This window comes from Mustelus asterias, chromosome 5 (genome assembly GCF_964213995.1).
Source record: "Mustelus asterias chromosome 5, sMusAst1.hap1.1, whole genome shotgun sequence".
NCBI lineage: Eukaryota > Metazoa > Chordata > Chondrichthyes > Carcharhiniformes > Triakidae > Mustelus > Mustelus asterias.
This window is the reverse complement of record NC_135805.1, coordinates 107701611-107713918: the sequence shown is the minus strand read 5'-3', so window position 1 is coordinate 107713918 and position 12308 is coordinate 107701611. Positions and strand designations below refer to the sequence as shown.

Here is a 12308-nt window from a genome sequence, read left to right as displayed (position 1 = left end):
GATGTAAGAGTACTTGATGCTTGAAATGAACTGGATTCTATTTCTCGATCACTTAAATACCTGTCCACTTCTGTCCATTATTTTGAAAGTGTTGTAAATTTTTGTTTTAACATTGTAGGTATAATTGAAGGTTGAATAATGGCCGCTGTCACGCCCCATAGTCTGTTGACCTATGTTGAAGAGGAGAATATCACTGCTTTAAAGGCATTGCTGGAGAAATACAAGGATGTGGATGAAAGGAATGAGGTGGGAAGTTATTTGCATGAAAATTTCACACCGTTTTTTATTCCATGGCACTGAAATGTGCTGGAGATATTTAAAAATGCAGATTTCTGTTAACTAAATAGTTTGAATGTGTCTTTTCATTTTTAATTAACAAGTAAAGGATAGTGAATTCAAAACTTAATTGCAATTAAAATAAAATTATTGAGTGATATTGAAATTATTATTTTGTTAATAGTTTAGAACTGCTAAATTCTCAGCCTACCAACCACAGCCTAGCCAAGAAATGAACAAAATTGCCCTTCTGTACTGGTTGGTAGAAAATGTGTGAAAGCTGCATGGGACCAATTTTTAAAAAAAATATACGCTCTCTTTTTGAAGCATCAGCAATGTTAACTAGGCTTCTTGTGTGCTGCTTTAGCTTCTACTGGAGTAAATATAAACAGACAGCCCAAATGCAATGTTTCGAAACTCTACTATATTCTTTAATGTTAGTTAAGTGCTTAGTATTGGGCCAAGTGTCTTTCTCCAGTTTCCTTAGTCATGTAAAGCTTGATGTATTTGTTTATCCAGTCATGTGGGTGTAACCACAATTATAGGCTGTTGTCAGACTGGAGCCTGAAGTTTGCCACACCCACATTGTTGACTGACCACTGTTAAGGTAAACAAATACAAGGAACTTTACAGTCTTGCTATTGAGTGGAATTTTGGTATAATGTCCTTATTTTTCTCCCTCAAAAGTTAGGTTTGTGTTGGGAATACCTCAATTTTTAAGTGTGGTATTACATCTTCACACTTAACAAAATGCTTTGCATTTTCAAATACTACATTAATCATTCTTAATAAAGAACACGTTCAAGCATGCTGAGAAGTATGTTTAAGCTGAGACAGCTGATCTTCACTTAATATCTGAACTTGTTGAAGAGGTGTGTTAGTTGATCAGTCTATTTGTTTGCTTTGCTGTATGCTCTAAAAATAGTGTGAAATGGCAGAAGGATATAAGGTGCGTATTAATGTTGCAATGAAAAAATACTTAAACATCTTCAATATGTATCAAACTTTTGAATTTCACAGTTGAACATTGCATCTTTATGATACTGATTAAGAATTTTACATTGCAGAGTGGGCAGACTCCGTTAATGCTGGCAGCAGAGCAAGGGAATTTGGAAATAGTGCAAGAATTGCTCAAGAGGGGAGCTAACTGCAATCTGGAAGATGCTGTGAGTACTTTTACCGTAATTCCAGTAGCTGAGTAACTATAGCATTGTTCATGTTTTGTTTAAACATATTTTTAAAATTGCTCTTACTTGATATTATTTACTTGGCAGGATAACTGGACAGCTCTTATTTCGGCTGCAAAGGAAGGCTACCTAGAAATTGTGAGCGAGCTCATTCACTTCAATGCCAACCTGGAGCACAGAGATATGGTAAGTTTAAAGCAAAAATATATTCCTTTGTGAAAAATAATCTGTGGAGTTGCCTGTGAGGAGCTATTCTGAGTTGTTAGAATGAAGAGGATAATTATTTTTGGTTGTTGGGGTTAATAAAGACTGAATTTATAACTACTATTGCTGAAAAAAGAAAGACATGTTGCCAAATGTTCTCATCTTTCAGTCATCAGCACAAACACACTGCCAAATTTCAAACAATTACACTAATTTGATCAACAGAAGAAAAGACTATTGATTGGCTAGAGACTTGATTCTTATTGGCCAAGGCAAAAGCAACAGGGAACTACCGGTCCCTGATAGGGTAATTCAAAAAGGCATAAGGCTTGAACATATTCCTTTTATTTGCAAAGAATGGTTCTCTGTGCACTAAATGTATGTTGCTTCGAGCAAGCTTAAGTGAACCACGTTACAAGCAAGACTAATTACCTTAAATTAGTTGTTAGTGTAGTAATGAGTGCATTCAGGATTGTTCAGCAAGTGCTGCCCAATTGCAGAACTGATGTGGAGATGCCGGCGTTGGACTGGGGTGAACACAGTAAGAGTTTTAACACCAGGTTAAAGTCCAACAGGTTTATTTGGTAGCAAATACCATTAGCTTACGAAAGCTAATGGTATTTGCTACCAAATAAACCTGTTGGACTTTAACCTGGTGTTGTTAAAACTCTTACAATTGCAGAACTAACAGCAGATGTTTTATTTTGGGTTTTGCAAGTGTGAGTTGGTTGAGTATGGCCTGTACTCTGCTTGTTACGAACAAACAAAGGACATGCTGTTTGATTCAATCAGCCAATAATGGAGTCATATAGCCGATATACCTGACATTGGACCAGCGCTGAAATTTACGTACAACATTATTGTAGACAGAATGTCTTTTTAGACTGATGACCGCATTCTGTTAGTGGAAAATACCACTCAAGTAATCACTGCATAGTAACAGTGTGAAATGGCTTGCTTAACCCATTGTTCAAATTTTTGAGATATTTTGCCTTTCCAGGGTATTTTGAGGTAGACCAAGCACTATTCAGGTATAAACAGGGTGGCCTTGGCTCATTTATGAGTTTGAGTAGTGAGCAATCATCTGATCAGGATAGCTGTGGTCCTGCAGGATGGTTTGCACTCTGCCTCTGCCCCAAGCTCGAAGAATACACATGGCCTATGTATTGTTAGCAATGTCTTGTCTATGTAATCAATCAACATTCTGAGCTTACTTTGAATGTACCACTCAAGGAATCCATTGTCACTTGTCCCACATTGCTGTACCATGGCAATGTAGACACTCCATCATTTTCTGAATCTGTGCTTATTGATTTTAACTACTTGAATTCAGTTTGAATGACATCATATGTGTACAAATTGATGGTTTAGCCATGGCATTCATGTCTAAGCCTAGTGCTCACTAACATTTCTATGAGAAACACTTTTTTGGTGGAATGAGCCCATACGTGTTTCCAATGTATAGGTGATAAGTTTGCGATCTTTGAATCTTCAGTTCTGTGTACAGATTTCTTTGCATAAACTCTTCCCCTCACTTAAATTCACTTTTGAGATGGAGCCGTCTAATGCAGAAGGGGCAGAAAGGGAATGTGTGACTGCTCGGCAGTCCACTAGAATTAAGGAGGTAGTGCGGGTGTTCCCTGGGGTTCTGCTCGTCAATCGGTTTCCTGTTTTGGATGCTAGTGACAGTGTTGGTTCCTTGGAGGAATGCAGTCAGAGCCAAGTTTGTGGCATTATAGGTGGCTATACTGTACCAGAGGGAAGGAAAGGTAATGGAAGAGTAGGTCTAACAGGGGATTTGTTAGTTAGGGGAACAAACAGCTGTTTTTGTGGCCGTAGATGTGACTGCAGGGTGGTATGTTGCCTCCCTGCTGCCAGGGTCAACGATGTCATGAAGCAGGTGTCGGACATTTTTCTGGGGAGGCACATTCCTACCCAAGTAATTGGTAACAAAGGAGATAAGTTCGTGAAAGCAGATTTCAGAGTGCTAAGAAGGATATTGAAATGCAGGACCTCCTAATCTCAGGATTCCACATTGTTTCATGTGCTAGTGAGTATAGAAATAGGAGAATTGAGTGATTGAAACCATGGCTGGAAAGCGGGAGGGCACGAAACACCTGATGCATTGGGGCCGGTTCTGGGGAAGATGGGTTTTGTATAAGCTGGTCTACACCTGAAAAGGACTGAGCCGAATATCTTCTCGGGGAGATTTGCTAGTGCTGTTGGAGCGGTGGGTTTAAACTAGATTGGCAGGGGGATGGGAACCTGAGGGCAAATTCAGAGCAAGGAATGGAAAAAGGAAAATTAGTGAGTGACTCTGAAAGACAAGAGGCACAGGTTAAAAAATGTACAGCACAGGAATGTGGCAGTATTAAAGGTGTAAATATAAAGTCGGTGAGCTGAATGCACAAGTAGACACATGGCAACACGATATCATGACCATAATGGAAACTTGGCTTAAAGAGGGCTCCCTGGATAAGGAGTTTTCAGGCAAGTTAAAAAGGGGGCTGAAAAAGTGGGGGTGTAGCATTATTGATTAAAGAATCCATTACAGCTGTGAGGAGAGATGATATACTAAATGAAGCACCAAATGAGGCCATGTGGGTTGAGGTCAGAAATAAAAAAGGAGCAACCACACTGCAAGCAATGTGCTATAGACCCCCAAATAATGGAAAAGAGTATATGTAGACAGAGTTCTGAGTGCAAAACCAATAGGGCAATAATAGTTGGAGACTTCAACTACACAACTGTATATGAATAGTGTGAAGGGCACAGAGTGCACAAAATTTTTCAACTGCATTCAAGAGAACCTTTTTAGCTAGCACGTTACAAACCCAATGTGAGGGGGCGCAATTCTAGATTAGTCTCAGGAACTGAAGATGGGCAAATGGATGAAGACGAGGAGATGGGGAGAGCAGTGAACTGGCAAAATTGGACTGGATACAGCTACTAGAAGGGAAATCAGTGGAAGGCATTCAAAAGTGAGATTCTATGGGCATAGTATAGACATCACCACAAAGAAAAAGGGCGGTACTGCCAAATCTAGAACCTCCTGGCTATCCAGAAGCATACAAGGTAAGATGAAGCAGAAAAAGAAAGCTTATACCAGTCACAAGAACCTTAACATTGTAGAAAGCCTAGAGGAGTATAGAAAGTAATAAAACAAAATAAAAATGAAATTAGGAAAACAAGGAGATGATATAGAAAATATTAAGGTATTCAAAATGCACTATCTGTAGTGGTGGGATTCAAACCCAGGTCCCCAGAGCATTACCGTAGGTCTTTAGACCAGTGACAATACCAGTACACCACCGCCTCCCCACTGGTACCTTACCTGTTTCTAGTGAGAATTCAATGCAATTCAAGTCAATGGCCCAGGTTTTCCAATAGCTAGAACTGAAGCTATTGGTGCTCAGCATTATTTGGTGGAAATCAGATTTTTGGATTTCAGGCACAGTAAGACATGGGAACCTGTGTTTCCTGATTCCCTCTGGATTTTCTGCCCATGTCGCCATTCTCTGGTGAACACTAGCTGAAAATTGCCCCCAAAAAGTCTTTTACTAAAGGGCAGTTCAGAGAAAATAGGTGTGCCTCAATTTTTTTTAAAATTAGAGGTGTGCCATGACATATATTAAAGATTGGGAATTACTGCTGCACTATAAGATTGGTCTTGTCAGCTATCTTGTCACAAGGGACCCAGTCATTTGCTTAACGTGTAAGCTTGGCGCAGTAATAGAACACTTTACAGCGAAGCTGTAGGACAGTTGCTATCCTGATCAGATCATTGTCCACTGTGTATTGCACAAACTCTCAAATAGGCCAATGGCCTCTATTTACGTACCTGAAAAGTTACCTGGTCCACCCTCAAATTACCCAGAAAGGCAAAGTATCTTAATTTGAACAATGGGTTAAGCAAGTCATTTCATGCTGCTCTTATGCAGTGACTATGCAAGTGGTATTTTCCACTAATAGGATGCTGCCGTCAGTCCAAAAAGATGTTCTGCTTACTGCAGAATTGAGCAATGTCATAAATGAATTTCAGTGCTGGTGTGATGCCAGGCTGTATGTAGGTCATACGTCCTGGCAATTGGACGTTCCTTTGTTTGAATGTTCCTTTGTTCATAATAGGTAGGATTCAGACCATGCACAACCAGTCTGCTTTGCAAAACCCAAAACACAACTACAGTTTGATGTGATTCCATGATTGGGCAACACTTGCTGAACAATCCTGAATGTGATTATAGTTACACAATCAATTTAAGATAATCAATTGAGTTAATAAAGTGGTTGATTTATGCTTGCTTGACATATATTCATACACAAGGAGCTGTTCTCTGTAAATAAAAGGAATGTGTTCAAGCTTTGCAGTTTTTTAATTATACAGGAGCTTGGAGAGCCTTGATTTCCCTGTTGCTTTCTCCATGGCAACACTCCAGCCAATCAGTCCAGCACCCTTAGTTCATGTGGAGAAATTCGGCCTGACCAATTACTGGCCCATCAGCAAAGTGATGGAAATGTGTTGTTGATGGTGGCACCTATTCAGCAATAACCTACTCACTGACAATCCATTTGGGTTCTGTAAGGGAAATCAGCTCCTGACGTAATTACAGCCTTGGTCCAAACAGGGACAAAAGGGCTGAACTCGAGAGATGAGGTGAGCATGAGGCAACATTTGACCGATTGTGGTATCCAGGAGTCCAAGCAAAACTGGACTCAATGGGAATTGGGAGTGAGGAAACTCTCCTCTGTTTGGAGTCATACTTGTATAAAGGAAGATGATTGTGGTGTTGGAGGTCAATCATCTCAGTCCCAGGACATCACTGCAGTAGTTCCTCAGGGTAGTGTCCTGGACCCAGTCAACTTCAGCTGCTTCATCAGGAACAAGGGTAGGCCACCAATTATTTTCATATGTTCATATGACCTTTCTTCCCATCATGAGGTCAGAAGTGTGCAATCATCAGCAATGTTCAGCACTATTTGTGATCTTTGGATATTGAAGCAGTTCATGCCCATAAGCAGCAAGATCTTGACAGCATTCAGACTTGATAAGTGGCGAGTAATACTTGTGGCACACAAGTTCCAGGCAATCACCATTTCTAACAAGAGAGAATCGAGATATCACCCCTTGACATTCAATAGCATTACCATTGCTGAATCCCCAACTATCAAAATCTTGGGGGTTACCATTGACCAGAAACTGAACTAGTCCAGCCATATAAATACTGTGGCTACAAGGACAGGTCAGAGGCTGGAAATTCTGTGGAGAGTAACTCGCCTCCTGACTTCCTAAAGCCTGTTCGCCATTCACAAGGCACATCGCAGGAATGTGATGGAACACTCCACTTGCTTGGAAGAGTGCAGCTCCAACAACACTCAAAAAGCTCAATACTATCCAGGACAAAGCAGCTTGTTTGATTAGCACCCCATCCACCACCTTCAGCATCTATTCCCTTCATCATCAATGCTCAGTGGCAGGAGTAAGTGCATTCAGCAACTAACAAAGACTCTTGATAGCACCTTCCAAACTCATGACCGCTACCACCTAGAAGGGCAAGGGCAACAAGCGCATGGGAACACCATCACCTGCAAGTTTCCCTTCATATCATACACCATCCAGTCCAATTTTGCCAGTTCCTTCACTGTTACAGGTTAAGAATCGTGGAACTCCCTTCCTAACAACACTGCAGATGTGCCTACACCAAATGGACTGCAGCAGTTCATGAAGGCAACTCACCTCAATTTCTCAAAGACAATTAGGGATGGGTAATAAAACTGCTGGCCGGGACAATAAAAATGATGGCCCAGCCAGCAATGCCCATGTCCCGTGAAAGAAAAAAAAGTTGTGAATTGCCAGTCGATTGTTTTTAACTATCAATTCGGGCAAGCAATTTTTTTTTAATACCCTCATTGGCTCTTAAGATTAACAAAGGGATTTTATTTCTTTGCATGTAATTGGAAGTGTATAGGTATGGCAGTAATAAAATTGATCCTTGCCATTTGCATGTAATGCACAATAAAGAAAATTGAGATCAGTGCTTTTGTAGGAATTGTTTTTAATATAACTTTATAGTGCAATTTTTTTGCCTAATCTTTAAACTGATGGGGGTAACATATTGGTCAGCAAGTAAACTGCAGCAAAGTGAGATTGGGTATGAACTCTTTTTGTGGTTCCTAGAGTTAGAATTCAGTCAAGCTAATGTGAAGTAATAATAGCATGTTGAGACTGAATTCCTTCTCGGAAGGAGAACAGTCTGCCTCTGGCTGATGTTCTAAACAGACTTATGATTATCTGTTTTAATGGGTGCTTTTGAACCAGTCATTTGTTTGTCTGCCTTCTAAGTCAAGGGAAGTGTTAAGGAAAGTAAGGAAGGGAAGAAGTGAAAAATGTCATGTTCTGAAAGGACGTTACTTACTTGGACATTTTATAATGTAGCTATGAAATGTTTTCTGTTGGCTTGAATACAAAACCTAATCATGTTTTCAGTTTGTACTGGCAAGTTATATCCTACAAGTGTAGAATATGTTTCTAATTAAACCAGCAAAGTATCTTGAGTTCCTTCTAAGAATAGAATAATTTAATGTAAAAGAAAAATGGCAAGAGTAAAACAGAACTGCTTTTTAAGAAGAATGCTGCAGTCTATTTTTCAGATGAAGTCTGTGTAGAGTAAATGTTGAATTGGGCAAATGCTTTTGATGATTTTTACAGAATTTGTGGTTAGTTTGTAGGTGAAGTAATAGATGCATGGGAAATTTGATGTTGAATTCATTCTTTGTTCAATGAAGTGGGTATTTTTCCGAACCTTTGCTAAAACGATTAAGAATGATTTGATACCAGAGACTTGCCTGCAACATGTTGTTTCTGTTATCATTTTTATGAGGGAGTGGGGGGATTTTTTTTTTTAAAAAGCTGATAACTTTTTTATTTTGGATATTGCAGGGTGGCTGGACTGCCCTTATGTGGGCAGCGTACAAAGGTCATACAGAAATTTCACGATTACTTCTTGAGAAAGGTGCAAATCCAAATATTACTGGACAGGTGAGCAATTTGTTTCTGAATTATGCTGGAGCAGAATTTATTGAATATTTATGAAAAGAATTTATTACATTCAATGATAGATTTTTCGTTTGATATAATTGCTTTTCAGCTGATTTGATTTCGGTCTCCGCCTGTTATTTTACGCGCAGCTAAATTAAATACACATTCTATTGCCATCTAGAAAAGATCTGTCTGAAATTTGTGTTGCGATCCCAATTGGAACCCTGGCTCAGAAGACCATAAGACTTTACTTTTTTTTGGTAAACAGAGGCTCAGTACTGTCAATTTGTTTATAACACCAAAAAAAGCCTTTATTCTACAGGAGTATAATACAATATTCCTTCAGTCCCCTTATTTTCACGAATGTAAACAGATTTCAAGGATATCACAGGTTACACAATCTATCTTGTGCTATAATATTCTCAATAAAACAGTCCCTGCAACCCAACAGACTAACTGTAGTCAGACAACATCCCACTCTGAAACCCAGTGGCAGATGCCACTCAGTCGATCCTGTGCAGGTTTCTCAAATTTCCTCCATATGATTGTCACGCAAGTGATTCCAAACTCCACTCTCAAAAATACTCGCTTTATGTCTTCTTTCAGACCATGCTTTTCCTCAGCTGTTTTAGGTTTAGGGCAGCTCATGCACCAATCTGGGAACACCAGCTGTAGTTCCCCTCCAAACCACAAAATGTCCCAACTTGGAACTATGGGGGTGATTCTCCCAAAAGCGCTGAATTGGCGGGAAAACTGTTCTAGATTACGACTGCTTTGGCAGTTCAACTTCTCACTCGAATCTCCCCACTATGTGCACTGCAGAGATCGTGAATCTCATTAAATCCCGGGGGGCGGGGGGGGGGGGGGGGGGGGGGGGGGGCGGGGGGGGGCGCCTATTCACACCGGAGTCTGACAGTTCTGGAACTCTGTGCATGCGCAGTGGCTCCGATCTGTCAGACTCCCCCCTCTCAATTGCTGGCCAGCCCAGGACCCCATAGTGCTACCTCTCCAGCAGCACCCCCCCATCCCCCCACCCCCATGGCCCAATCGCGGACCCCACAACAATTCCCAGGCCAGCCCTGTGCTCCCCCCCCACGGAAGTGGCAATCCGCTGAAGTACTCTTGGCAGAGCGGGAGCTTCAATTGGGACCGGTAAGTTCCCAATAATGACATTTAAAATACATTTAGAACATATTTTTTAAAAAAAGATTCAAATGACTTACCTGTCGTCCCACCGGTTTCCAGCGTGGTCTGGTCTCCAACTGTTCTCCGGCTCTGAGAGACGTGCACGCGTTCCTGGCGCATGCGCAAATCCCGGAACAAGGCCATCTTCCACCCCGACCTGCCAGAAAAGTTGCAGGTCGGGATGGGAGAATCATTCCCTATGTTACTGTTCCTTCGCTGCTGCTGGATCAAAATCTTGGAACTCGCTTCCTGCCAGGTATACTACACCACATGGACTTCTGGGATTCAAGAAAGCATCTCAACGCCATCTTTTCAAGGAAATTAGGAATTGCAAATAAATGCTGGCCTTGCTAATGGTGCTCACATCCTGTGAACAAATAAATAAACATCTGATTATAACTAATTTTTCTATATTCACCTGATATAAAAAACTTTGCCTTATTTCTATGTTCCTAGTTTCATTTTACCATGTTTGCTCAGCCTACTTTGAAGAAATTAAATACGAATACCAAAGACATGTACTTGACCCAAATCACAAGATCATGCCATTGTAATTCCCCTAGGCTATGGTATCATACAAGTGAATAGATGTAAAGAAATGTGAATCAACTCCCATAAAAGCAATACGTTTGGAGGGCGCAACTAACTAGTGAATGCCAGAAGATATCCATGACTGATATGAATTTTGAGAGGCACTATGCCTCACGAAGCTTATCATTATAGAATCAGATTTATTTTGATTTTTACATCTGCTATCCTGCCCGACATGCTATCCTAGTCATTTATTGTGTTGTATTTAAATTAAACTTATTTGTACCCAAATTTTGCGGTCAGCAATGAACATAAGAAATAGGAGTTGAATTAGGTAGGATATGTGATCCATCGAGCCAGTTCTACCATTCAACAAGCTCATGCCTGATCTTGTATCTCTACTCCACCTTCCCACACTATCCTCAGATCCCTTAATTCCATTAATACCCCAAAATGCATTACCTTTGTTTTGAATGACTGAACATTCACAGCTCTGGGGCAGTGAATTCCAAAGTTTCACAACGCTCTGACTGAAGAAATTCTTTCTCATCCTTGGTTCTAAAATGGCAGACGCTTTATTCAGAAGTTGTGACTGACCTTGTGTTCGAGATTCCCCGGTCGAGAAAAATCTTTTTATCTTTAACCTGTCAAGCCCCTTAAGAATTTTGTCTCTTTCGATGAGATCACCTCTCATTCTTCTAAAATCCAGGGGATACAGGCCTGGTCTACTTGATCGCTCCTCAGGATAATCACCTCATCTCAGGAGCTAGTTCAGTGTACCTCCCTCTCGGGCAAGTATATCTGTTTTTAGAAATGGACGCCTAAGCCACACTCTATTCTAAATGTGGCTCACCAATGACCTGTATAACTGTAACAAGACTCCTTTACCCTTGGTACCCCAAGCACTTTGCAACAAAAGCCAACATACCATTTGTCGCCTTAATTGTTTGAGGTACCTGCATAGTAACTGTCTCTGATTCAAGTACAAGACACCCAGGCACTTCTTGGATGCAAGTATTTTCCATCCTTTCTCCAGTCAAAATGTATTTGCCTTTATGTTTCTAACACGTCACCACATTGTATTCCAACTACTATGTTCTTACCTGTTCACTCAACATGTTAATATCCTTCTGTAGTTTAATCTGTGAACTGTCTCTTGCTTTACCCATCTAACTTTATATTGTCAACAGAATTGAATGTTACGCTTAGTCATCAATATAGATTGTAAATAGCTGAGGCTGAAGTTCTGATTCTTGCAGCACAGCATTCGTTCTACCCTGTCAATGTGAAAATATCCGATTTATTCCTAATCTTATTTTCATTCCATCAACCAATGCAAATATAATTTTTTTGTAAATCATTTTATAAGACCGCTGGCTGGGCCAACATTTATTGCCTGTTTCTAACTGCCCTCCACATTGCTGTGGATCACATTTCCCACGGCAGGATTTGAATCTGGGCCCCTGACCTTGCTCTGAGTCTCTGCATTACTAGTGAAGTGACAATCTGTGCCATTATATAGCAAAATATAGATACATCAATTCCTTAATCCAATGAGTCCTAATGTGTAATAACCTCCTCCCTTTTTCTCTCTCTCTCCCTTTTTCTCTCTCTCCCTTTTTCTCTCTCTCTCCCTTTTTCTCTCTCTCTCCCTTTTTCTCTCTCTCTCCCTTTTTCTCTCTCTCTCCCTTTTTCTCTCTCTCCCTTTTTCTCTCTCTCTCCCTTTTTCTCTCTCTCTCCCTTTTTTTCTCTCTCCCTTTTTCTCTCTCTCTCCCTTTTTCTCTCTCTCCCTTTTTCTCTCTCTCTCCCTTTTTTTCTCTCTCTCTCCCTTTTTCTCTCTCTCTCCCTTTCTCTCTCCCTTTTTCTCTCTCCCTTTTTCTCTCTCTCTC

At 40.5% G+C, this 12308-nt stretch overlaps 1 protein-coding gene across 3 annotated transcripts in view; it reads left to right on the top strand.

Annotated features, from left to right (window-relative positions):
* The window catches only part of kidins220b (kinase D-interacting substrate 220b), a 151315-nt gene that overhangs the window by 32064 nt on the left and 106943 nt on the right, over positions 1 to 12308 (top strand). For all 3 annotated transcript variants that reach the window (XM_078213179.1, XM_078213178.1, XM_078213177.1), the window contains exons 2-5: positions 119 to 246; positions 1344 to 1442; positions 1551 to 1649; positions 8605 to 8703. In XM_078213179.1, the coding sequence (XP_078069305.1) occupies positions 139 to 246; positions 1344 to 1442; positions 1551 to 1649; positions 8605 to 8703 (405 nt within the window). In that variant the 5' untranslated portion in view covers positions 119 to 138. The remainder of the gene's footprint in view (positions 1 to 118; positions 247 to 1343; positions 1443 to 1550; positions 1650 to 8604; positions 8704 to 12308) is intronic.